The sequence below is a fragment of the Hypanus sabinus genome, chromosome 2 (genome assembly GCF_030144855.1).
Source record: "Hypanus sabinus isolate sHypSab1 chromosome 2, sHypSab1.hap1, whole genome shotgun sequence".
Classification (NCBI taxonomy): domain Eukaryota; kingdom Metazoa; phylum Chordata; class Chondrichthyes; order Myliobatiformes; family Dasyatidae; genus Hypanus; species Hypanus sabinus.
In genome coordinates, this window is record NC_082707.1 from 157,837,251 (window position 1) to 157,864,554 (window position 27,304).

Genomic DNA, 27,304 nt, shown 5'->3' on the forward strand with positions numbered 1-27,304 from the left:
TACTCATTATGCCTATCAGTGCCTTCCTGAAGTGCTGTGGCCAAAATTGTACACAATAATCGTTATGTGTGATATAATCAATGTTTATAATGTGCAACTGTAACATAACATCCCCACTCTGATCTTCAAACCCTTGACCTGATACAGCAAGCAACTGTGTCAATATTTTCAATGAGCTGTGGACTTGCACCCTACCATCTCAAAGTATGAACACTCCAAAACTCCAAAGTTCTCTGCCATTTTCTCACTACTACAATTTGACCATCTGGTGTTCGTTATTCGTCCGTATTAAATTCCGTCTGTCGCGGCTTCGCCCAGCTTCCCACATCTGCCTCCTCTGATTGGGGTTGAGGGAAGGCGGTTTTGTCACTGATCTCAATGAATGGATGTTTTCTGTCTGGGGGAGCGGCAGCCTACGCAGCCAATGACAGGATACCTCTGAAATCCTACTTGTATTAAAGTAGACGAGCACTGGCGGCTTGTCACAGCGGACAGACCCATCTTCGACACTGTGAAGTGCTGCCTAACCACACAACGTTCATGGATTACGCAGAGCAGCTCGCTGACGGGAGCAAGGCCGTGGCATTGAGCGGTGCCGGTTCGGGCAGGCTCCCCGTGCCCGCTTGCGAGGAGAAGGGAGTCTGGTTGAACGGACTTTCGGAGTCGCCGCAGTGGACTGCGCAGCCAAGAGCGGCAACTCAGTGGAAGGAGGAACGGACTCGCAGCACCGAGGATAATCAGATGAACTTGCCGAGCCTGCAAGCTGCGTACTCGGCTATCCTGAGAGGGCTCGGCGAGGATCCCGGGAGACAGGGGCTCTTGCGGACGCCGTGGCGAGCCGCCACTGCCATGCAATTCTTCACCAAGGGTTACCAAGAGAAAATTTCAGGTAGGGATTACGTTGACGAGGAAGTGGTGAACTAAACAAAAACCTCTATACAATCTTGGTGATTAATCAATGTTTCGGGACTTCCCAGATCCTAGCTTTCTTGTAAAATTGCTGGTATTTACTGTCAAAGATTGAGCTCTCAGTTTATCAAACCTCATTCGATTTCGCACTTCTGCCAAATAAAGTTCATTTTTAACACAATGTAGTTGGCGCGAAACAACACGATTTTCATTTAGTTTTAAAATGTACCACCTCGCCTAAATGGTCATCCGGGCTTGAAAATAATGTGATTTAATAATGCTCAGTGTTCAGGTGGAGGGGGTTGGTTCCTGTTGTCTAAAAAAAACAGGTGTTTGTGGTGAATAAAACTATTCTATGAGCACTGACCTAAGACAGAAGCGCTACAAAGCTGATCTGTCAACAATGTGTAGGTGACTTTAACAAATATTCTCAATTCATCAGGACTTTATAATTATTTTCTCGATAGCACCCTTATATAAAATGTCACCATATCACTTTTCTTTCAGCAGTATATCCTGTTCCAGAAATATGTTACTACCTGATGACAAATGTGTTTTTTTAATTGGTATCCAATTTCCCCTCTGGGAAGGAAGTAAAAAGGATTTAGTAATACGGGAATTACTTTGGTTGTGTATGCAGGGGTATTTGTCATAGCACAATGATATCCCTCTTAAGTTGACAAGAGGATTTCTGATTGCAGTTAAACACTTTTTCATCAATTAAATCTCTATTTCATATATGAAATTTGATTGTGCATCTATACTGGCATGACTCATCAAAACTGACCTTAACATTTGTATTTTTACAAGTCATGTTTTTGGCAAATTTAGTGACAGTTTAAAACATTCCAAAATAAAGGGAAGTTTTATTTTGGGTTTTATATTGGCTTGATGATCTAGTTCTAGATCTCCTTCCTGATTTTTTAACAATTATGTAATGTTTGAATCTGAATGTAGTGAGTTTTATATGTTCTCATGTCAATGTATGAACCGGATTGAAAGTAAATAAGTAACCATGAAAGGTTTTTTAGCTCTTATTTCTAAATTCCATTATGAGTTAATAGCTGCATATTCCTTGTTGTGATCCACATGATGCTTTATCTTTGTATATGCGTCATTTTGTGGGCTACCTAGAATTAATGTCCTTTTTTGTGATTTGGCATGTACCTGTTGCATTCATCTTTTAAGTGAGATCTCATGCTGACATGAGACCATAAGACTTAGGAACAAAATTAGGCCATTTGGCACATAAAATCTGCTGCACCATTTCATCATGGCTGACCCATTTCCCTCTCAATCCCCTCCTTGTGCCCTTTCCCTGTAACCTTTCATGCCATGACTTATCAAGAACCTATCAACCTCCACGTTAAGTACACCCAATCCACAACACAAAATGCTGGGGGACTCAGCAGACCAGGCAGCATCTATGGAAATGAATACAGTCGACGTGTTAGGCCAAGACCCTTTGGATTTTCTCGTTTGTGACCTTGCCTCCACAGCCACTTTTGGTAATAAATTCCACTGATTCCTCCTTATCTTCATTCTAGCTGGACACCCTCCTATTCTGATTCTCTGGTCCTAGACTCCCCCACCATAAAAATACATCCTCTCTCCATCAGCTTTATCTGGGCTATCAATATTTATAGGTTTCAATGAGATCTTTCCTCATCCTTCTAAATTCCATTGAGTAAAGGCCCACAGCCATCAAACACTCTTCACAATAAGCCCTTCATTCCCGGCATCATGCTTGTGAACCTCCTCTGAACCTTTTCCAATGTCATTGCATCCTTTCTTAAATAAGGGGCTCAAAACTGCTCACAATACTCCAATTGAGGCCTCAGCAGCCTCTTGTAGAACCTCAGCAAAACATTGTTGCTTTTATATTCTAGTCCTCTCGAAATGAATGCTAACATTATATTTGCCTTCCTCACCGCTGACTCAACTTGTAAATTAGCCTTTAGGGAATCCTGCACAAGGACTCCCTTTGCACCTCTGATTTTTGAATTCCCCCCCCCCCCATTTAGAAAATAGTTTAAGCTTTTATTCCTTCTGCCAAAGTGCACAACCATACACTTCCCGACACTGTATTCTATCTGCCACTTATTTGCCTATTCTAATTATTCTGTCCTGCCTCCCTGCTTCATCAACACTACATGCCTCTACACCTAATTTTGCATTGTCTGCAAACTTGCCCAGAAAGCCATTAATTCTGTCACCCAAGTTGTCGACATACAATGTAAAAAGAAGCAGTCCCTACACCCACTTCTGTGGAACACCACTGGTCACTGGTAGCCATTTAGAAAAGGCTCTCTTTATTCCCACTCTTTGCCTCTTGCTAATCACCAAAGTTCTATCCATGCTACTATTTTTCCTGTAATACTATGGGTTCTATCATTGGGAAGATGTTGGAATCCATTGCTAAGGATGTGGTTTTGGGGTACCTGGAGGCACATGATAAAATAGGCCGTAGTCAGCATGGTTTCCTCAAGGGAAAATCTTTTCTGACAAATCTGTTGGAATTCTTTGAAGAAATAACAAGCAGGATAGACAAAGGAAAATCAGTTGATGTGTACTTAGATCTTCAGAAGGCTTTTGACAAGGTGCCACACATGAGGCTGCTTAACAAGCTACAAGCCCATGGTATCACAAGAAAGACCATGGATAAAGCAGTGGCTGATTGGCAGGTGGCAAAGAGTGAGAATAAAAGGAACTGGTTGGCTGCCAGCGATTAGTGGTGTTCCACGGGGGTCTGTTTTAGGACTGCTTCTTTTTACGTTATATGTCAATGAATTGGATGATGGAGTTATTGGCTTTGTGGCCAAGATACAGATGATATGAAGATCAGTGGAAAGGCTGGTAGTATTGAGGAAACAGAGAGGTTAATGAAGGGCTTAGAGAATGGGCAAAGAAGCGACAGATGGAATATAATGCCAGACAATGTGTGGTCATGCACTCTGGTAGAAGAAATAAAAATGTAGATAATTTTCTAAATGGAAAGAAAATTCAAGAATCTGAGGTGCCAAGGGACTTGGGAGGCCTTGTGCAGGATTTCAAGGTTAACTTGCAGGTTTAGTTGGTGGTAAGAAAGGCAAACACATCTTTAGCATTCATTTTAAGAGGACTAGAACATAAAAGCAAGGATGTAACATTCAGGTTTTATAAGGCACTGCTGAGGCCTTACTGGGAATATTGTGAGCAGTTTTGGGCCCCTTATCTAAGGAATGTTTGACATTTGAGAGGGTGTATAGGAGGTTCATGAAAATGCTTCCAGGATGGAAAGGCATATCATATGAAGAGCATTTGATGGCTCTGGGCCTGTACTCGCTAGAATTCAGAACGATAAAGGGGGAATCTCATTGAAATCTATGGAATATTGAAAGGCCTCAAAAGAGTGGATGTTTCCAAGGTTTCAAAGATACATTTAATATCAGAGAAATGTATACAATATACATCCTGAAATGCTTTTTCCTCGCAAGCATCCACAAAAACAGAGGAGTGCCCAAAGAATGAATGACAGATGTTAGAACCCCAAAGCCCCCCAGCTCTCCCCTCCCTCCCACACGTAAGTAGCAGCAAAGCAACAATCCCCCCTCCCCATCAGCAAAACAAAAGCATCAGCACTCACCACTGAGCACTCAAGCTTGCTGCAAAGCAACAGCAATGACACAGACTTACAGTACCCCAAAGACTACTCATTCACCCTGTATTCAACATTCCACAGGCTCTCTCTCTCCCTAACAAGGGAGAAAGAAGTGTTTCTGTTTCACAGCGAGAGAGTAGACATAACAAAAAACTTGCTGATTTACGATGTTAAAAGTCCGTTGCATCACTTTTTCCAATCTCTGTGGCCAAAAATTTTGGGTCTCGGGGCACGTAGCCAGAGATCTGTCTCCTATGACACACTGATTTCCTGCCAAGACACCGACCTTCGGTCTGAATGTCTCCAGAACCACAAAATCCTGGAACTCCGAAGAGAAGCTAATCTCTTAGGCCTCATCCTTGGCGTATCAAATAATGGCATGTAGTGAAACCCCGAGAGTGGGTCCTATTCCCGCAAAGAACCAAAGTCAGCATGTAACTCCAGGTCAGGGTCTTCAAAAGAACTCTGAAAGGGAAAACTGGAGATATTAAAGATGGAAATAGGGCTGTTTCTAAAAATGCAAGCAAAGGAGTTGCTGTTAGGCACCATTAGGATTTAGAGGATGTTTTCTATGGTGGGGTTGTCTAAGACCAGAGGACACAGCCTCTGAATAGAGAGAAGTCCATTTTGAAAGAAGATTGGAGGAGGAGATTTCTTAAACCAGAGAGTAGTGAATCTTTGGAATTGCCTGCCACAGGTGGCTGCATAGGCCAAGTCATTAGGTATGTTTAAGGTAGTAGTTAACGGGTTTTTGATTGGTCAGACCATGAAGAGAATCAAGGAGAAGGCAAGAGATTTGGGCTGAGAGGAAAAATGGACCAACCAGACTCAATTGGCCAAATGGCCTACTTCTTCTCCTATATCCTATAAGGTTCCTTTACCTTAAACTCCCTAATCCCATCCAGTTCATTACACAACAGTATGAAAGTCCTTTCTATACTTAAAGTAAAATTGCAAAATTGCCTTTCTCCTAGTCGGCTCAACCACAAGCTGTTCTAAAGAGTCACCCTGTAGGTATTGTACAAATTCTCTGTTGGTATCCAGCAATAACCTGATCTTCCTAATCTATCTACACATTGAAATCCCTCTTGATTATCATAACATTGCCCTTTTTACATGCCTTTTCTCTTCTCCCTTCGTATTTGTAGCCACGTCATGGCTACTGTTCGGAGGCCTGCACATAACTCCTATCAGTGTTTTTTTACTCTTTCAGTTTCTTAACTCTACCCACAAGGATTCTGTATCTTCTGATCCGATGTCACCTCTTTCTAAGGATCTGATTTCATGTTTTACCAACAGAGTCATGCCACCCTTGCCATCTATCTACCAGACATCAGGTTGGTATTCTAGTCGGCATTATTGCTTCTTATTGATGGAATTGACTAGAATGGGGCTGAATATGACCCTTCTCACTCAGGCCGGTGTACATTTTTAAGTCCCTTTGTTTGATTCATTCATTTTGTGGTGGTGTGGAGATACATCCCTACCAAAGGAGGTGTAAGGCATTCCTTCCCTCTGCTGGCCTGCAGGTCACCTGATCAGGATCATGTGAAGCCATGAGAGCAGGCGGTGGATGGTCGTATGAGCAGCTGATGCATATCATGTCCTGGTTACATGACCACTGACCTAGGCAGACAATTTCTGAAGAGGTTTGATAATGGCTGGGGTCACCTGCCTTGTAAAGACACTGCCCAGAAGAAGGCAATGACAAACTACTTAGATCATAAAACCATAAGATATAGGAGAAGAAGTGAGCCATTCGGCCCATTGAGTCTGCTCCATTCAAATATGGGTTGATCCAATTCTTCCAGTCATCCCCACTCCCCTGCCTTCTCCCCATAACCTTTGATAGGTTCTTGATTAGCCAGGGCATCAATCTCTGCCTTAAATGCACCCAATGACTTGGCCTCCCCAGCCGCTCATGGCAACAAATTCCAGAGTTACTACCCTCTGACTAAAGTAATTTCTCAGTATCTCAGTTCTAAGTTGATGTCCTTCAATCCTGAAGTTGTGCCCTCTTGTCCTTGACTCCCCTACCATGGGAAATAACTTTGTCATATCTAATCTGATCAGGCCTTCTAGCATTCAGAATGTTTCTATGAGATCCCCCCCCCCCACCTCATTCTCCTGAACTCCAGGGAATACAGCCCAAGAGCTACCAGATGTTCCTCATACAGTAACCCTTTCATTACTGAAATCATTCTTGTGGATCTTCTCTGAACCCTCTACAATGTCAGTATATCTTTTTTTTAAATAAGAACCCAAAATTGCACACAATACTCCAAGTGTGATTTCACGAGTGCCTTATAGAGCCTCAACATCACATCCCTGCTCTTATATTCTATACCTCTAGAAATAAATGCCAACATTGCATTCGCCTTCTTCACAACCAACTCAACTTGGAGGTTAACCTTTAGGGTATCTTGCACAAGGACTCCCAAGTCCCTTTGCACCTCCACATTTTGAATTCTCTCCCTATCTAAATAATAGTCTGCCCGTTTATTTCTTCCACCAAAGTGCATAACCATACACTTTCCAACATTGTATTTCATTTGCCACTTTGCCCATTCCCCTAAACTATCCAAGTGTCCCTGCAGGCTATCTATTTCCTCAACACTACCCGCTCCTCCACCTGTCTTTGTATCATCAGCAAATTTAGCCACAAATCCATTAATCCCATAGTCCAAATCATAGACATGCATCATAAAAAGCAGTGGTTCCAGCAACGACCCCTGTGGAACTCCACTGGTAACCGGCAGCCAGCCAGAATAGGATCCCTTTATTCCCACTCTCTGTTTTCTACCGAACAGCCAATGCTCCACCCACGCTAGTAACTTCCCTGTAATTCCATAGGCTCTAGTCGTGCTAAGCAGCTGCATGTGCGGCACCTTGTCAAAGGCCTTCTGAAAATCCAAGTACACCACGTCTACTGCATCTTCTTTGTCCAACCTGCTTGTAATTTCCTCAAAGGATTGCAGTAGGTTTGTCAAGCAGGATTTTCCTTTCAGGAAACCATGCTGGCTTTGGCCTATCTTGTCATGTGCATCCAGGTACTCTAATCTCATGCCTAACAATCGATTCCAACAACTTCCCAACCACTGATGTCAGGTTAACAGGTCTATAGTTTCCTTTCTGCTGCCTCCCACCCTTCTTAAATAGCGCAGTAGCATTTGCAATTTTTCATTCATCGTGTACAATGCCAGAATCTTATCGATTCTTGAAAGATAATCGTTAATGCCTCCTCAATCTCTCCAGCTCCTTCCTTCAGAACTTGAAGGTGAATTCCATCAGGTCCAGGAGATTTATCCACCCTCAGACTATTAAGCTTTCTGACACTGCCTTTCTGACACACCTTTTCTATCTCCTGCTGTAATTTGTAATCCACATCCCAGCTACTGTTTGGAGGCCTGTATACAACTGCCATTAGGGTCCTTTTACCCTTGCCATTTCCTAACTCAACCCAGAGGTTCCACACCTTCCAACCCTATGTCATCTCTTTCTAATGATTTAATATTATTTCTTATACACAGAGCCACACCACCCCCTCTGCCTAGCTCTCTGATACACCGTATATCCTTGGAAGTTCAGCTCCCAATGGCAGCCATCCTTCAGCCAAGTTTCAGAGATGACCATAATGTCATATTTGCTATTCTATAGCTGAGTTTCAAGATTGTCCATTTTATTCCTCTTGGTGTGTGTATTCAAATATAACACTTTCAGTCCAGTATTTGTTGCTTTCTGTTTTAACTGCACCACGCCTCTATTGCCCTGTAACTCATCCCACTGGCTGTGATTAAGCCTCAGCTCCTGCCTGTTCTTTCTACAATCTCTGTTGTATGCTATCTTTGATTTATTTCTGTTTTCCCCTTACTCAAACCTATCGCTCCGGTTCCCATCCCCCTGCCAAATTAGTTTAAACCCTACCTAACAGCTCTATTAAATGTGCCTGCTAGGATATTGGAAACCTTCGGGTTCAGGTGTAAGCTGTCCTTTTTGTACACATCATACCTCGCCCAGAAGAGGAACTAATAATCCAGGAATCTGAAGCCCTGCCCCCAGTCTCTCAGCCACAGAGTAATATGCCTGATCATGCTATTCTAGCACTCACTAGCATGTGGCACAGGCAGCAATCCTGAGATTACTTCTCAAGAAAACATTGCTAAGAGCAGTCAGGGTCATGGAAAGACCATGATCACATACGTAATGCGCAAACAAACTTCACAATGTCAAAGGCAAAATTTCAACATGGCTTGTGAAAGATGCCACTGAGTGCACAAGACATTAGTGAGAAATAGTGTTAGATATAAAATCTCGTGCAGCTTTTTAGTTAACTGTCTGCTATTTTTAAGGAATTAATAAATGTTTATTGCAATCTCGATCATTTAAAATCCTCTACTTTATTCCAGAGGTATTAATATTCCTTTTGTAAACACTGATTAATACATCATTTATCTTGGAAAAATACTATAGGCCTGTTGTCAGAACACACCACATACACTTCATACTGTGGACTTTCATACTGTGAGTCATACAGTGAGTAATGTTAGTTGCAACAGATTTCAAAATCATATTGCTTCAATAAGAGGAAGAAGTAATGTTTTCATTTACAAGAAATGTGAAGTTACTTAGCTGTCATAGTTGTTTGACCTAAGATACTGTGGTCAAGTAATTCAACTATCCTTACAGTATATCTGCCTTTTGGGGATTTCTTCTGTTCTGTGACTAATGGAGCTAAGAGAAAAGACCAATATGTTAATTTATGTGTTGGAAGTGAGAGAGAGGGCTGAGAGACGAATTCAAAATTGGACTGGGGGCTAAGTCTGTAAATGAGGATTCTGAATTATTTCTTTGAAAACCTGTATACTAGAGTACTTCAGTGAGTGTAGACAGTGTTTTCAACATGTTGAAGTTAAATCAAAGTCAATCCTTTTGCTTTTAAGACTGCTAAAGGATAGGAATTGAATGGAATACACCAGTTACTTAAAACAACATTTAATAAGATTACACTTTGTAAGCAATTATAATTAATTTTTGCATCAAGTTGTAGAATGTGTAGCCGTTTTTGTAGTTAGCACCTCTGTCCATTCCTGTGTTGTAGACAATAATGTGCAATGTGTGCCTTATTTCTGGAAAATGTGATTTCCTTTTCTCTCTCATGCAAGGATTGCAGTTTTCATACACAAGAGAATTCAAAGGTACAGTGTTCTGATGGAACTGTACTGAACTGCATTTAACAGAACAAGTTTACATTTTTTTGCTAATTAAAGTTTTTGAATGCATTTCATAATATTCCATACAGGAAGTAGTTAATAAAATTAACAGCATATGGAATTCAAAGCAACTTTGTTTTGTATAAAAGAATTGTTTTGGAGATTTAAATAAAAACTCACTGTTCAGAGAATGTCTATGGAAATGCTGTGATTTGTTGTCCGCACCCTGTTGTCCATTAAAGGAGGAAGCAGTTCAGGTCACACAGTCCCAGTTGACATTGTTAGGTCTGGGGATGTGTGTTAAGCTAGACTGTATAAGTTAATGAACCAAATGGGTTTAAGTGACAAGCTGGCAATTTCACAGTTAACATTACTATTTTTCCTTTAATTTCATAGTTACTTTATGTAATTATTTGAACTTAATGTTCCCAGCTGCCCTGGAAGAATGCGAACTAACGTCTCTGGGTAACTTAACTATTATACATCTACTCGAGTATGGTTAAGGATTACAACCTCAATTTGACAGGAGATACCTTCACCTTGGTTGGGTAATTCCAAAGCACTTTGGTTTACTTTCAAACATCTTATATGAAAGAATGAAAAATTTACATGCAGAAATTCAGTGGCAGAATCTTGATAAATGGCAAACTAAGTACTGTCAATAAAAGTAGAAAGTGACAAAATGGCTTTGAGGAATAAAGTAAATGGGCAAATCTGGAGTTCAATGTGAGAAGTGTGAAATCACTCATTTGGATTGTAAACTCAATGGAAGGATGAGTGATAGCTGTCCACTGGAATGGAACTAATCTACAAGGATGAATAGGAGCCAGTTCAACCTTGGCAACTCCATCCTGGAGTCGTCGTCACACCAACCTCAACCTCCAATCTGCAATGTGCAGACAACACTTGCTGATGTACACATTTAGAGTCCCAGATCCAAGTCATCATTATCACTAAAGCATAGCAGATAATAAACATCAGTACCTACCTGTTCCATTGCACAAAGAAACCCTCCAAAATGATAAATGATAAAAGTCCATGACATGGCCTTGGAAAACAACCCACCAATGAGTGAAGGGAAACATCAATGCTAAAATTCATCATTCCCTCCTGTGTGCCAGCACAGCTTCTGAGGAGAAAATCGTTCAAAGATCAAGACCTCAAACCAATCAACTGGTAGCAATGATATCTGCCTTCCAATATGTTCCAGAGGCTTAGACTGCCTCTAGCAGACAACTCAGCACTAGAGTGATACCACCACAAAATGTCTGATAAATGCAGATTCACTAATGGGATAAGTGAACCATGTCAGTACTGCGTAGCAGGTTTCTATCCCCAGAGTTGAGGCCCTAGGCTTGTATTCGACTCGTATGATTGGGGTATTTTGCTCATACATCCCAGTATTAGGCTTCTAAAATGACAGGCATTTTATTTCATGTTCCATCACAGCAAGAGCTTAGTAAGAGATTGAAGGAAATGATTCAGAAAAGTTCTCAGATCCTCCTCGTAACTTCCCAGCAACCTGTGGGAATCCCTGTGTGGAACAGGAATATTTGGAATGGCGTTGTGAAATGATCATCTGTTCAAAAGTGCTGGAAGGCGTGCACCATTCTTAAATCCCTTTCTCACCCTCCCCCACACCCCTAGATTACTGACCCACACTTCCCATGCATGGCTTATATCCTAGAGCTAAAAGAAATGGAGTGAAAACCATTCAACACTGGCCTCAAGAGGCTGCTCGAAGGGATAAGCCTCCCATTAGCAGGGCAGATGAAGAGAGTGAGTTCAAATTGTTATTCCTAATTAGCATTCAAGAATAGGGCATGGATGAGGGGAGTGCCCAGGGAGAGGAAATAATTGTTCAGCAAGTTTGGGGAAACACTGGAGAAAACAGTGAGAAGCAAGGAACTCTGGAAGACCAAGGGCATTTAATCCAAGTATAGATTCAAGCGAGCTAAATTATGAAGGCGAGTTGCCCAGAGCAAGCTTGAATTAATGAGGAATGTTTGACGCAAATAAATGACTGGGACTGTATAGTAAGTGGAACTGCCCTCTTGGGGTGGGGGTGGGGGGTGGTTATCAAAGAAATGGGCAGCACATTAGATGAGTAGCAGAGCAGCTGCCGGAAAGGTTCAGTACTAAACTCTGCACAATTCCACGTGGAGTTTGCACGTGGGTTTTCCCTGGATGTAATAGTTTCCTCCCAATCCCAAAAACATGCAGATTGATTGACTAATTGTCCTTTGCAGGTTGCTGGTAGTCGAGTTGAAGGTGGGGTGTGGAGGAGAATAAATTGCATGGAAAATCAATGAGGGAATGGGAAATGTTCTGTGAGCTAGAATAGACTCTGGGCTGAGTGGCCTCTTGTGTCATGAAAGTAGGACATGATGTGACTTAAAATTAGTGATATATATTTTAAGCATAACATTTTAAGCGAAAGTTTGTACAAAGAAAAGTGGAAATCTGGAACTGCTGGAGGAACACAATCCATTTTGATATTGATCTTCACACTGGATTTGCAGAAGTGGTACTAATTAGCAATGATAGCAATAATACCACACCAATGTGAAAGTTAAATTACAGTACTTTCACTGCTGACCAAACAGTATCAGGGATAATATCCTGGCATGCATTTGACAATTTCTCCTATTTATTCCTACTTTCCTTCTTTGCATTGACAATTTGACAATGCATAGAAGGAAAGTGGGAATAACTGGGTTGTTTTTAAATATGGAAGTTACTTTCAGTAGGATGCCATAGAGATTAGTGCTGTGTCCTCAATTGCACACATACCATATGATGTGGTATATGTGCAACTGAAAGAATTAGTTGAAGGAATCATGTATATCATATCCAAGTTTTCTGGTGATAGGTCTCAGTGTGAGCTGACAGGTTTGGTGGTTATGGATCTGATAAGTGATTGGGCAAGGACAGGATATTTTGAATATGTGGCAAAATGATACATCATTTACTTTGTCAGAGAACATTGAAGGCAGGTTATTTTTTTAATGTTGAGAGATTTGAAAGAGATTGAAATTGTTCAGAAAAGCTTCTGTCTCACAAATTTCCAAAACTTGATATGTATGTAACTAGGTTAACCTTTATTACAGGAGGATTTCAATACAAGAGTTGATCCAATTACAAGGAGCCTTGGTGAGGCTGGATTTCCAGTAATATGGCGCAAGAGGATTTTCTAGGACTACTGAATTCTTTCCATTAATACTCAAGCATGGTTTTATTTCATTGATTTTGAAGTTACACAGTAGTATAATAAATATTTTTGTGTTCAAAGGGAGCAGGAAAAGCACAGAAGCTCTGGGCCCCAGCTCAAGCTACAAACCTATCCAGTATCTGGACCTCTGGCTTTGGCTCACATTCCTGATGCAGCTGTTCCCTGAGGGGCACTGAAGTTTCAGTCTTGTAGTTCTTTACCTAGGTTCAAAGTAACATTTTCTACAGTGATCTCCTCTGTTCCCATTTCTCATTCAGAGTTTCCTACCAAGCCTTCCTGACTCAGTTTGTTCACTTGTCTTTGTACATGCCCAGCCAACATACACTCATATTTTCCGTATGTTCATCATCAACAGGTGCTTACTTACATATAAATTCAGGGACAACGGCATTAAATGTAGATGTTCCATCATATACTGTACAGCATATTGAACTGAAAGAATTCAAACCCATGAGGCTGTCACTGCAACTGTTCAGTAGGTTAAAGCTGTGAATAAAGCACTGGACATTTGCTATTAAAGAGTCTGGTTTAAGTTCTTTCAGTTCAACATTTAGTCTTATGACTGTGACATTTAGAATTTAAAAATCATTTGAATATCTCAGAACGACAGGGGAAAGTGAAAAAAACAGCTGTGTGCTTACCATGTTTTACTGAGTTCTGTTCAATAATGTATCAGTTTAATATCCTTCATTTAGTTTTTCCTTGGTTTACAATAGTGTTGATAAGCTACTCTCATTGCTTTTATCAGTTTCTTCTGTAACCAGGGTGTACATTGAGATGTTTGCAACAATTGAGACAGTTGCCATATCAACCCATTGTCTTTATATAATGCAGTTTCTGAAAATAAATGGGTATAGTCAAACTTAATCTCAGTTTATTGAAAGATATGGAGTCATCATGTTTGCTGTTTCATATCCCCAAGTGATTGAAACTCTATGTCAGCTAAACGTGTTGCTGAAATATTTACAGTGATTGGAATTGTTTTAGCTGGCGCTAATCATATTGTATGACAATCGATGTGTTCTTTTGCCATTAAATGGAAGAAAGATATTTGAAAAATCTCCAGTTTAATCTTTAAATAATATAAATTAGATTATTTATTTGGCTGTAACCACTAACCAAAATCATTGTCAGAATTGTGTTTTGTTAATTCCAACTATTGATATTACAAAGAATTGTGCAATAGCATATGATTGGTGCATGATTTACAGTGGTGTTTCCAGACATGAAGAAATGGTCTTTCTTATCAAGGTAATGTCTGAAAATAAGATTTTGTCAATAATTGAGTTGACTATAAATTCACACAATTTCTGTAAAAAATCAATCCCCCTTGACTAATATCTCTACCTTTCCATCCTATATAAAATTCTAGTCTCACACCAACAATTGAATTGATTTTATTTTTTACATCCTTCACATACATAGGAGTGAAAATCTTTACATTACGTCTCTGTCTAAAAGTGCAATGTGCAATTTATAGTCATTTGTAATAAATAGTATGTACAACAGGACAGTCAATATAGCATAGAAATACAATTGTATCAGCTTGAATTAATCAGTCTGATGGCCTGGTGGGAGAAGCTTTCCCGGAGTCTGTTGGTCCTGGCTTTTATGCTGCGGTACAGTTTCCTATTGGTAGCAGCTGGAACAGTCTGTGCTTGGGGTGACTCAGGTCCCCAATGATCCTTTGGGCCCTTTTATGCCCCTATCTCTGTAAATGCCCTGAATAATGGTAAGTTCACATCTACAGAAGTGCTGGGCTGCCCACACCACTCTGTGGAGTCCTGCGATTAAGGGAGGTACAGTTCCCATACCAGGCAGTGATGCAGCCAGTCAGGATGCTCTCAATTGTGCCCCTGTAGAAAGTTCTTAGGATTTGGGGACTCACACCAAACTTCTTCAACTCTCTGAGGTGAAAGAGGCACTGTTGTACTTTTATCACCACACAACTGGTGTGTACAGACCACATGAGATCCTCAGTGATGTGTATGCTGAGGAACTTAAAGCTGTTCACCCTCACACTCCCAGATCCATTGATGCCAACAGGGGTTAGCCTGTCTCCTGTAGTTCACAACCAGCTCCTTTGCATTTGCACAGGTTGATGGAAGGGTTGTTTTCTTGACACCACTGTGTCAGGGTGATGACTTCTTCTCTGTAGGCTGCCTCGTTATTATTTGAGATAAGGCCAATCAATGCAGTATCATCAGCAATTTCAATTAGCAGTTTGGAGCTGTGGGTGGCGACACAGTCATGAGTATACAGAGAGTAAAGGAGGGGCTTTAGGACACAGCCCTAGGGGGTGCTTCTGTGTTGAGGGTCAGAGGGGCAGAGGTGAGGGAGCCCACTCTTACCATCTGCCAGCGATCTGACAGGAAGTCCAGGATCCAGCTGCACAGACAGGGTGAAGGCCGAGGTCTCTGAGCTTCTTTCAATTATGGTGTTGAATGCTGAACTGTAGTCCAAGAACAGCATTCTCACATAAGTGTCCTTCTTCTCCAGATGTGTAAGGACGATGTGTAGAGCTGTGGCTATTGTGGTCATCTGTTGAATGGTTATGTCAGTAGACAAATTGTAGGGGGTCCAGTGTGGGTTTGCAGCATGCTGCAGATGTGGTCGTTGACCAGCCTCTCAAAGCATTTGCTTTGAGGTGAGTGCGACAGGACACCAGTTGTTCAGACATGTACGTACAGGGACAATGGTGGATGTTTTGAAGCAGGAGGGCACTCTACATGGGAGAGGGAGAGATTTAAAATGTCAGTAAACACACTTGCCAGTTGTACCACACACATTCTGGGTACTCACCCTGGGATGCCGTCCAGTCCCGCAGCCTTATGGCTGTCCACTCGTTGGAAACACCTGTGTACTTCAGCCTCAGAGATGACCAAGGTGCAGGTCACTTCAGCAGCTCTCCTCGAGCTCAGTGGTGGTGACATTGAACCAAGTGTATAAAAGGTTTAGCTTATCTGGGAGAGAGGCAGTGATGTTGGCAGCACCACTGCGTTTAGCTTTGAAGTCTGCGATGATGTGCAGATCTTGCCATAGGCTGCACGTGTTGTTGGTGGAGAGTTGTATCTGGATCTTGTCCCTGTATTGTCATTTCTCTGCCTTGATGCATAGATAGTAGCTGCATTTCTTGAGTTCCTGTTGGTTACCAGTAATGTAAGCTCTATCTTGTGCAATAAGTGCTGCTCGCACGGAACTGTTGATCCAGGGTTTCTGGTTTGGGTAGACCCTGACCGATTTTTGGGGAACAACATCCTCGATGCACTTCTGGATAAAGCTTGTGACCCATCCATGAACTCGGAGACATCCTCATCATGAAAGACATTCCAGTTGACGTAATCAAAGCAGGCCATGGAGACCGATTGGTTGGACGGTTTTAACTATGGCAGCCTCTTGCTTCAGCTTCTGCCTGTACATTGGCAGAAACAAGTTGGAGGAATGATCCAACTTATCAAATGGCGGACGGAGGAGTGCTTTGTAAGCATTGCGGAAGGGAGAGTATGCTATCTCCCCGTGTACTCACCTGGATGTGTTGACAAAACTTCAGAGAGACTTTAGACAGTCACACTCATCTCTGGCAATGGTGAAGGCAGCCTCGGTGTACAGTCTCCAGGTGGTCTCGTACAGTTCATTGAAAGCCAGGTCAATATCAGCCTGCGGCAGAATATACATTGCTGTGATAATAATAGCCATGAACTCTCTAGGCAGATGAGCTCCATCTGCCCAAAGTAACAGGTTTTAAGGCACCAGTAACCCACCTTTGCCCCTTCTGTCAGTAGAATGGTTCTGATGGACTTAGTAGCTAAGCCACCCATGGAGGCCAGGAGCTGGACTTGATTGTCAAGGCCATTTGAAATGCATGCCATTGGGAGCATTTAATAAGTATTGGGAGCTTGTCCCCACTACCACCCCTGACTATAAGGACCATAAGTAGCCAATGCAACCAATAAAGCCCATAAATACAGTGCAAGCGTGTTGTTTGAAGTCTATGTGTAACAACTGAGAATTATGCGCACTTTGTGGTTTCTGTAATTACAGACAAAGGTCATGGATGAAAGACAGGAAATTAACATCGTGCAGTGCCACTTTGATCCTGTGAACCACGAGTAATAATGCATTTTTTGAAAAATGGATTGAGGAGAAAATGTTTTTTAAAATAAGTGGGAATATTTTCAGATACACCAACTATGAATGGTTTGAGAAGATTAATTGAAATTCAGTTAATTAAATATCCCAGCATTTAACCAGTAATTTTATGTGGATTTTAAAAAACAAAATTATTCAGCTTTGCTTTCTTGATTTTTAATTTTGTACACATGAACAAGAGGGAATAAAAGCAACACACACAAAATACTGGAGGAACTCAGCTGGCCAGGCAGCATCCATGGAAAAAAGTACAGTCAACATTTCAGGCTGAGACCCTTCATCGGGCCTGGGGAAAAGAAGATGAGGAGTCAGAGTAAGAACATGGGAGGAGGGGAGGAAGAACCACAGGTGATAGGTGAAACCGGGAGGGTGGAGAGGGGTGAAGTAAGGAGTTAGGAAGTTGATTGGTGAAAGAGATACAGGGCCGAAGAAGGGGGAATCTGATAGGAGAGGACAGAAGGCCATGGAAGAAAGGAAGGAGGGGACAGCAGGTAGAAGCACCAGAGGGAGGTGACGGGTAGGTAAGGAGAGAAGATGAGAGAGGGGAATAGTGGGGGGCGGGGCATTACCAGAAGTTTGAGATATCGATGTTCATGCCATCAGGCTGGAGGCTACCCAGACGGAATATTAGGTGTTGTTCCTCCAACATCATTGTGGCAGTAGAGGAGGCCATGGACTGACATGTCGGAATGGGAATGGGAAGGCATTATTCATTTCTATCTCTAGATATTCTATCTCAGAAAATAAGTATATTGAAAGATGCTGGCAATTAGTTCTGTGCTGAATTTTTTGTGTGTGGGAATGCAATATACTAAAATGAAAGTACATGGAAATTGTATTCCTTGTCAGGGTAGGGTTGAACAGGGTGTGAAACTAGGAATAGGAAACTCAGCGTGATAAGGCAGTGGAGGGTTTGAAGATGAGGATTTTACAATGGCACAAAGATTTATCAAAACTAAGTTGGAAAGAAAATGAAGAATTAAAGAAAATTGAAGCCACAAAGCTACTTGTGTTTAAAAAATGGAAATACATTTTGTTTAATTGCTCTGGTTAAATATTCTGATGTAATAATTGATGCATCACTTCCAGCCAACCAAGTGTCTATTCAGGGAATTCATTTCTCTGCCAGAATATTTTGAAATAACATATCTGGAGGAAGAAATTTGAGGAAGAAGTCCTGTTTCTGTGACAGAACATTTGCAATTGCCAGTGTCATCAACCATCTCTTCAAGTTCCTTTTTCTGCATTGTGGTATTGTAGTATGTAGCTGCTCAGATACCATTCAACTTACTGGTTTTCCTAATGAAAAGAAACGAGTTAGAAAAACAAAACACATGAATGGCAGAAGTTATTCAAACCTAACACTTCCAACAAAAAAGTTGTTTGTTTGTTATATTACTTTTAATCTCCACTTCATAATTTCTGTATTTGAATTCCATGCTGATTGAAACACAGTAACTGTTACCTGTTCACATCCACACTGGGGAAAAAATACGAAATGCTGCACTGTATTGTGAAATTGCAGTGTCATGCTTAAAAAGATTTCCTGCTTACTTCCACAATCTTTTGGATGTTCAGACCTCAGAGCAGTAAAGTGAATTTCCTCAGATCAATTTGAAAATGACAGTTGATAACATCTTATTGTCTTTATTCACTTTGCTAGAGAGACTGAGGAACAGGAATGAAACTTCATTTACACAGATCTTATTTTTAATTATTTGAACTGGCAATAGAATACTGTTTTATAATTCCTGTTCGGGAATTGGATCTGGAATTTACATTTCTTCAGTAAAAGTTCTTCAACTGAGTACTAGTAAAATCTTCTAAGATCTTAGCTCTGCTTGTAAGCAGAGTAGATAATGTATTACTTTTAATTTCCTTTTTACCTCCTTCACTTATTCTTTCCCAGTTATCTCCAACTCTCCATTATCATAAGAAATAGGAGCAGGAGTAGGCCATCTGGCCCGTCGAGCCTGATCTGGCATTCAATAAGATCATGGCTGATCTGGCCATGGACTCATCTCCACCTACCTACCATTTCCCCATAACCTGTAATACCCCTACTATGCAAAAATCTATCCAACCTTGTCTTAAATACAAACCCCATTTCCAGAAAAGTTGGGATATTTTCCAAAATGCAATAAAAACAAAAATCTGTGATATGTTAATTCACATGAACCTTTATTTAACTGACAAAAGTACAAAGAAAAGATTTCCAATGGTTTTACTGACCAACTTAATTGTATTTTGTAAATATACACAAATTTAGAATTTGATGGCTGCAACACACTCACCAAAAGTTGGGTCAGAGGCATGTTTGCCATTGTGTTACATCACCTTTCCTTTTAATAACTCTTTTTAATTGTTTTGGAACTGAGGATATTAATTGTAGTAGATTTGCAATTGGAAATTTTGTCCATTCTTGCTTGATATAAGACTTCAGCTGCTCAACAGTCCATGGTCTCCGTTGTCTGATTCTCCTCTTCATGATGCGCCATACATTTTCAATAGAAGATAGATCTGGACTGGCAGCAGGCCAGTCAAGCACACGCACTCTGTGTCTACAAAGCCACGCCGTTGTAGCCCGTGCAGAATGTGGTCTGGCATTGTCCTGCTGAAATAAGCATGGACGCCCTGGGAAGAGACATCGCCTTGATGGCAACATATGTCTCTCTAAAATCCTAATATACGCCTCAGAGTCAATGGTACCTTCACATACATGCAACTCACCCATGCCGTGGGCACTGATGCACCCCCATACCATCACAGATGCTGGCTTTTGCACCTTTCGCTGATAACAATCAGGATGGTCATTTTCATCTTTGGCACGGAGAACTTGATGCCCGTTTTTTCCAAAAACTAGCTGAAATGTGGACTCATCTGACCACAGCACACGGTTCCATAGTCTTTCAGTCCATCTGAGATGAGCTCGGGCCCAGAAAACTTGCCGGCGTTTCTGCATAGAGTTGATGTATGGCTTCCTCCTTGCGTAATACAGTTTCAAGTTGCATTTCTGGTTGCAGCGACGGACTGTGTTAAGTGCCAATGGTTTTCTGAAGTACTCCCGAGCCCAGGTGGCTATAATTGTCACAGTAGCATGACGGTTTCTTAGGCAGTGCCGCCTGAGGGTTCGAAGATCACGCGCATTCAACAGTGGTTTCCGACCTTGCCCTTTACGCACTGAGATGTCTCTGAATTCTCTGAATTTTTTCACAATATTATGTACTGTAGATGTTGAAAGACCTAAATTCTCTGCAATCTTGCGTTGGGAAATGTTCCTTTTGAACCGACTAACAATTCTCTCACGAATTTTGGCACAAAGGGGTGAGCCACGACCTATCCTTGCTTGCAAAGACTGAGCCTTTGATGGACGCTACTTTTATACCCAGTCATGATACCTCACCTGCTACCAATTAGCCTGCTTAATGTGGAGTCTTCCAAACCGGTGTTACTTGAATATTCCATGCACTTTTCAATCTTATTTTAACTCTGTCTCAACTGTTGTTGAGTGTGTTGCAGCCATCAAATTCTAAATTTGTGTATATTTACAAAATACAATTAAGTTGGTCAGTAAAACTATTGGAAATCTTTTCCTTGTACTTTTGTTAGATAATTAAGGGTTCACGTGAATTAACATATCGCAGATTTATGTTTTTATTGCATTTTGGAAAATATCCCAACTTTTCTGGAAATGGGGTTTGTATATTTACTGAGGTAGCATCCACTGCTTCATTGGGCAGAGAATTCCACAGATTCATCACTCTCTGAGAAAAACAATTCCTCCTCGTCTACGTCTAAATCTAAATCTTGAGGCTATGTCCTGTAGTTCTAGTCTTAACTACAAGTGGAAACAACTTTCCTGCCTCTATCTTATCTATCCCTTTCATAATTCTGTATGTTTCTATAAGATCTCCTCTCATTTTTCTGAATTCCAGCGAGTACAGTCCCAGGCAATTCAATCTCTCCTCATAGTCTAACCCCCTCATCTCTGGAATCAACCTGGTGAACCTCCTCTGCACCGTTTCCAAAGCCAGTGTATCCCTCCTCAAGTAAGGAGACCAAAACTGAATGCAGTACTCCATGTCATGTCATACTGCAGAATTTTTTTTATCCTCCAGCACTCTTTTCTCCTATTTCTTTATACCTAATTTATCTCCTTTCCCTCTCAAGTGAGCTTGGTGTTTTAAATCTTAAAACCATGAGCGTGATTCTGAACAAATAGTAAAATGTCTGCTTTGTATCACAAAATATTTCAGAACCCCCAGGATTCCTTATGGATGTCCAGAGTATTTCAGTAATGTACGCTGCTGTAATCCGCCCCGAGAAAGAAACTAGAGTTCACATGAGAATGGGTTCATCAAAGCACAGGCAGGATAAAAGCATATACAGTAACATCAAAACTATTGGCTGTTAGTAACCTTCTTTAGTGGCAAGAAATGTAATGAACTCCATCCTAGAGGAAAAATCTAAACTGGAAATAAAACTATTATAAATCACAATTAAGTTTACTGTCACCAGCATCTGTCATGAAATTTGTTGTTATGTGGATGCGGTACAGTGTGATACATCATAAAAACTGAATAACAGTAAAAAGTGTGTGTGTGTGTGTGTTAAATAAGTAGAGAGGTATTGTTGATGGGTTCAATGTCCATTCAGAAATCAGATGGCAGAGGGGAAGAAGTTGTTCCTGAATCACTGAGTGTGTGCCTTCGGGCTTCTGTACCTCCTACCTGATGGTAGCAGTGAGCAAAGGACATGCCCTGGGTGTTGGGGGTTCTTAACAATGGATGCCACCTTTCTGAGGCATTTCTCCTTGAAGATGTCCTGGATGCTGGGGAGGCTAGTGCCATGGTGGAGCTGACTAAGTTTATAAGTTTCTGCAGCTTGTGTTGATCCTGTGCAGAATCCCCCACTCACATACTAGGCGATGATGTTAGAATGCTGTCCACCGTACATCTGTAGAGATTTGCAAGTGTCTTTGGTGACGTACCAATCTTCTCAAACTCCTGATGAAATACAGATGCTGTTGTGCATTCTTTGTAACTGCATCAATACGTTCGACCCAGGATAGACCCTCAGAGATGTTCACACCCAGGAACTTGAAATTACTCACCCTTTTCATTTCCAATAGCTTTGTGAGGACTGGTGTGTGTTCCCTCATCTTGCTCTTTCTGAAGGCCACAATCAATTATTTGGTCTTCCTGATGTTGAGTACAAGGTTGTTGCTGCGACACCACTTAACTAGCGGATATATCTCGCTCCTGTACGCCCTCTCGTTACCATCTGAAATTCTGCCAACAATAATTGTGTCATCAGCAAATTTGCAGATGAGTTTTGACCTGTGCCTAGCCACACAGTCATGGATGTAAAGAGAGTAGAGCAATGGGCTAAGCACACATCTTTGAGGTGCACCAGTGTTGATTATCAGCAAGGTGGAGATGTTAGACCATTAGACCAGCAGCAGAATTAGGACATCTGGCCCATCGAGTCTGCTCCACCACTCAATCATGGCTGATCCTTTTCTTTTCTCCTCCTCAACCCCAGTTCCCAGCCTTCTCCCTGTCACCTGGGCCTCTGTAAGAGGTGTGTGTTTTAAATAAGTAGTGCAAAAAAGTTGTGAGGTATTGTTCAAAGAAATGTTATTTCTGATCCACAGATACTGTGGTCTTCTGGTGAGGAAGTCGAGTATCCAGTTGCAGAGGGAGGTACGGAGGCCCAGGTTTTAGTCAGCTCAGATCTTACATGGAAAAATCTTGCTTGATTGATGATATTGAATTCTTTGAAATGGAACAGGGAGAGTAGGCAAAGTTAATGCCTTAGAAGTATTTATTTTTCTATATTCTTAAAAGGCATTTCCTTAGCTAATTGATAATTGCTTTATTATTGTGGTATGTACAAGATACAGTGAGAAGCTCTTTTGGAATTGGAATTAGCTTTTTATTGTCATATGCACCAAGGTACAGTGAAATGCTTGTCTTGCATTACTGTTCATGCTGATCAATTCATTACACAGTGTGTTCAGATGATAACAAAATAAAGAATAAAGTGCAGTGTAGGTAGATAATAAGGTGTAAGATCATAACAAAGAAGATTCTGAGGTCAAGAATCCATCTTGTCGTAATAGGGAGCCATTCAGGAGTCTTTTAAAACCAGAGCTGAAGCGGTCTTTGAGCCTGGTGGTACATGCTTTCAGGCTTTTGTATCTTCTGCACAGTGGTAGAGAGGAGAAGAGGAAATATCCAGGGTTGATAGAGCCTTTGATTATGCTGAGTGTTTTAGTGAGGCAGCGAGCAGTCCATAGATGGATGGCTGGATTCCGGGATGTGATGTGATGTGCTGAATTGAGTCCACAGCTTTCTGCAGTTTCTTGCAGTCACGGGCAGAGTGGAGCAGCCATGATGTATCCAGGTAGGGTGTTTCTCTGGTGCATTGATAAAAATTGGTAATGGTCAATGAGGACATGCCAAATTTTTTTATATCCTCATGAACAAGTAGAGGCGTTGGCGAGCTTTCTTGGCTGTGGCATATATGTGGTTGGACCAGGACAGGCTATTGCTGATCTTCATTCCGAGAAACTTTCAATCCTTTCACCTTGAGTACCATTGAGGAGACAGGAACAGGTATACCACCCCTTCCAGACAGATCGTTCCATAAGTACATTGCAGAATTACAAAAGGAATAAATGCAGAATATTGTGTTACTGATAAAAAGAAATTATAGTGCAGGTGGACAAATAAAGTGCAAGGGCCATGTAGATTGAAAGTTCATCCTTATTGGGGATTTGCTGAATTTCATCAGCCATCTGAGGAAGTAGAGGCAGTGGTGTGCATAAAATTTTAGAATTGTCAGTACTGCTCTGGATTTGGATGGTTAGCTGTTTTCAAGTGTAGTATCACAGACTTGGAGGGCAAGTGCTGAACAGTTGTAGTTAACAATTTTTCTTAAGGATTTGGACTTGAATCAAATTTCTAAAAATGTGCAAAATTTCAAATTGTAGAGGTGGAGATTGCTTGCAATAAATTTTAAGAGAACATGTCTAAATTTGTGGAATAGGTGTTTAAATAAGAAAAGCATAAAGAAAAGTACAGATAAACACAAGGTGATATATTTCTTGGGGGAAAAATTAAATCAAATAAGGAATTAAAGGATTTTGGAGCAAATACGTCATTAAAACTGGTAGGGTGAGTTAATATAGCCATTTTCCAAAAGAAAATCAAATAAAGTACAAAGGTGTGTTTCTGGTTAGTGAGAGAATTGAAATGGACTACACCCTAGGATTCTCAAAGGCGTAACTGAAGAGATTGTGGGAGCATCAGTAATGATCTTCCAAGAATCACTAGATTCTGGAATGGTCCCAGAGGAATGAAAACTGCAAATGTCACTCCACTCTTTGAAAAGGGAGGGATGTTAAACAGAATATTATAGACCAGTTAGCTTTGATTTCAGCAGTTGAGAAGATGCTGGAGTCTATTACTAAGGATGGGGTTTTGGGGTGCTTTGAAGTGTTTGATAAAAATAGGCCAAAGTCAGCATGGTTTCCTTAAGGGGAATTCTTTGAGGATAGACAAAGGTGGATGTTGTTTACTTGGATTTTCAGAAGGCCTTTGACATAAGGCAACTAAACAAGATAAGAGTCTGTAGTATTATAGGGAAGATACTAGCATGGACTGAAGATTGGCCGACTGGTAGGAAAGCAAAGAGTGGGAATAAAGGGGGTCTTTTCTGGTGGCTGCTTGTGACTGGTGGTGTTCCACAGGTGTCGGTGTTGGGATTGCTTCTTTTCATGTAATATGTCAATGATTTGGATGACAGAATTGATGGCTTTGTGGCCAAGTTTGTGGATGATACAAAGATACATGGAGGGACAGTTAGTTTTGAGGAAGCAGGCCAACTGCAGAAGGGTTTAGACAGATGAGAAGAATGCATAAAGAAGTGGCAGGTGGAATACAGAGTAAAACAAAATATGGTCATGCACTTTGGTAGAAGGCTAAAAAAAAGCATAGAACTATTTTCTAAACAAAGAGCAATTAGAAATCAGAGGTAAAAAGGGACTTGGGAGGCCTTGTGCAGGAATCTCTAAAGCAGGGGTTCCGAAAAACTTTTATGCCGTGGACCAATACCATTAAGCGATGGCATAAAAATGTTTGAGATCCCCTTCTTTAGAGAGGTCCTTCCCTAAAGGTTAACTTGCAGGTAGTTGGTGGTAATGAAAGCAAACTCAATGTTGGCATTCATATTGAGAGAACTAGAATATAAAAACAAGTATGTAATCCTGAAGCTTTATAAGGCATTGGTCTGACTGCACTTGGAGCACTTCGGCACAAACGATGTGCTGGCATTGGAAAGGGATGTATCCTCCAGCATATTGTGTGTGTTGAAAGATGTTAGAGCTTCTGCTAACTACTTGTAACCAAGCAATATGAAATGCTTTCCATTAGCTCCAAGTGATGAGTAGCAATTTAATATCAAAAGTATATTCAATCCTGCATGTTTCTTGCTATATAAGATAATGTCTTTTCCTCTTTAGATGTTTTGAATGATGCCATATTTGACGAGGACCATGATGAGATGGTAATAGTGAAGGACATTGACATGTTTTCAATGTGTGAACATCATTTAGTTCCATTTATTGGAAAGGTAAGAACAACAAAATCTGTCTTTAGTTGAGATCAGCCACACCATTAACTGAGTGGCTAATCTGAATACAATGTCACACTGTAGTTAAACTGCACAGTGAGATAAAACGTCAAACGAGAAAAGCGACATAATCTTGGTTTCTGAGTCATGCATTAACTTTTTTGAAGGCTGATTTCCAATAGGAGGAGGTTAATTTACCACCATCCAGAGCTAGAGCATTTGAAAAGCTCTTGACATTTATTTAAAAATTCTTTGGTGAGTGCAAGGAATGCTTCAGGGTAGACATCACCAAAATAAACCAGATCGCAACTGACAGAATCTTATACAATCTGAAAATTATTGCATGAGCAGGTCTCTGCAAGGGGATGTTTGTTTTCTGTCATACCTAAGGGATCAATTCAACACGAATGGTCAATAAATATTTAGTGAATATTGAATTTTACCGTGACCATTTCCAGTAAAAAAAAGATTAGTATACTTGCAATATTTTTGCAATTCTGCCCTCTTTGTTGGGCTTAAGGATTATATTCCCAGCTCCCCTACTTCATATTAATTTTTTTAATCTTCCTTCATTTAATTTTAGATTGGGACTAGCTGCAGCAAAAAAAAAGTGTAATCCTGAGATGGAATCTCAGTCTGGTGTTTAGCTGTCCACTCAATTGAACCAATACACTGAAGAGATGTTTTGATACAAACAATGCCTGCCTTTGATGTTAAAGGTTGAGGCCCAGCCGATTCCTCTGACAGGCTGCAGGGAAGGCCGAATAAAGTCCCAGAGCACTGCAGCACAGAAACAGGCCCTTTGGTCCTCTGACTGAACAAGATCCCCCTCAGATTCCCCTTAAATACTTCACCTTTCAATCTCAAAACGTAACTTCTAGTTCCAGTCTCTCCCAACCTCAGTGGAAAAAGCCCGCTTGTATTTACCCTCATACTCATAATTCTGTATACCTCTTTAAATTCCCCCTTATTCTTCTACACACCAGGGAATAAAATCCTAATCTATTCACCCTTTCTCTATAACTCAAGTCCTCAAGTCTTAGCAACATTTTTTGAAATTTTCTCTGTACTCTTTCATTCTTATTGATATCTTTCCTGTAGGTAGGTGACCTGAAATGCATAAAATACTCCAAATTTGGCCTTGCCAATGTCTTATACAACTTCACTATTACTCCCCAACTCCTGTACTCAGTACTTTGATTTATGAAGGCCAATATGCCAAAAGCTCTCTTTTATGGCTCTATCAACCTGTGAAACCACCTTCAAGGAATTATGGATTTGTATCCCCATTATGGATCACTGTTCTCTCACATTCCTCAGTGACCCACTGCAAGTCCTACCCAGGTTTCTCCTCCCAAAGTGCAACACTTCACACTTGTCTGCATTAAAATCCATCTGCTGTTTTTCCAGCTGGTCCAGCTCCTGCTGCAAGCTTAGGTAGGCTTCCTCGTTGTCCAGTACACCCCCAGTCTGTGTCATCTGTAAATTTGCTGATCCAGTTAACTACATTATCATCCAGATCATTGA

General features: G+C 41.0%; 1 protein-coding gene across 1 annotated transcript in view; it reads left to right on the top strand.

Annotated features, from left to right (window-relative positions):
* The first annotated feature begins 444 nt into the window (after positions 1–444).
* gch1 (GTP cyclohydrolase 1) overlaps positions 445–27,304 on the top strand; it is a 46,842-nt gene continuing 19,982 nt past the window's right edge. The window contains exons 1-2 of the mRNA XM_059957652.1: positions 445–889; positions 25,668–25,777. Of these exons, the coding sequence (XP_059813635.1) occupies positions 541–889; positions 25,668–25,777 (459 nt within the window). The 5' untranslated portion in view covers positions 445–540. The remainder of the gene's footprint in view (positions 890–25,667; positions 25,778–27,304) is intronic.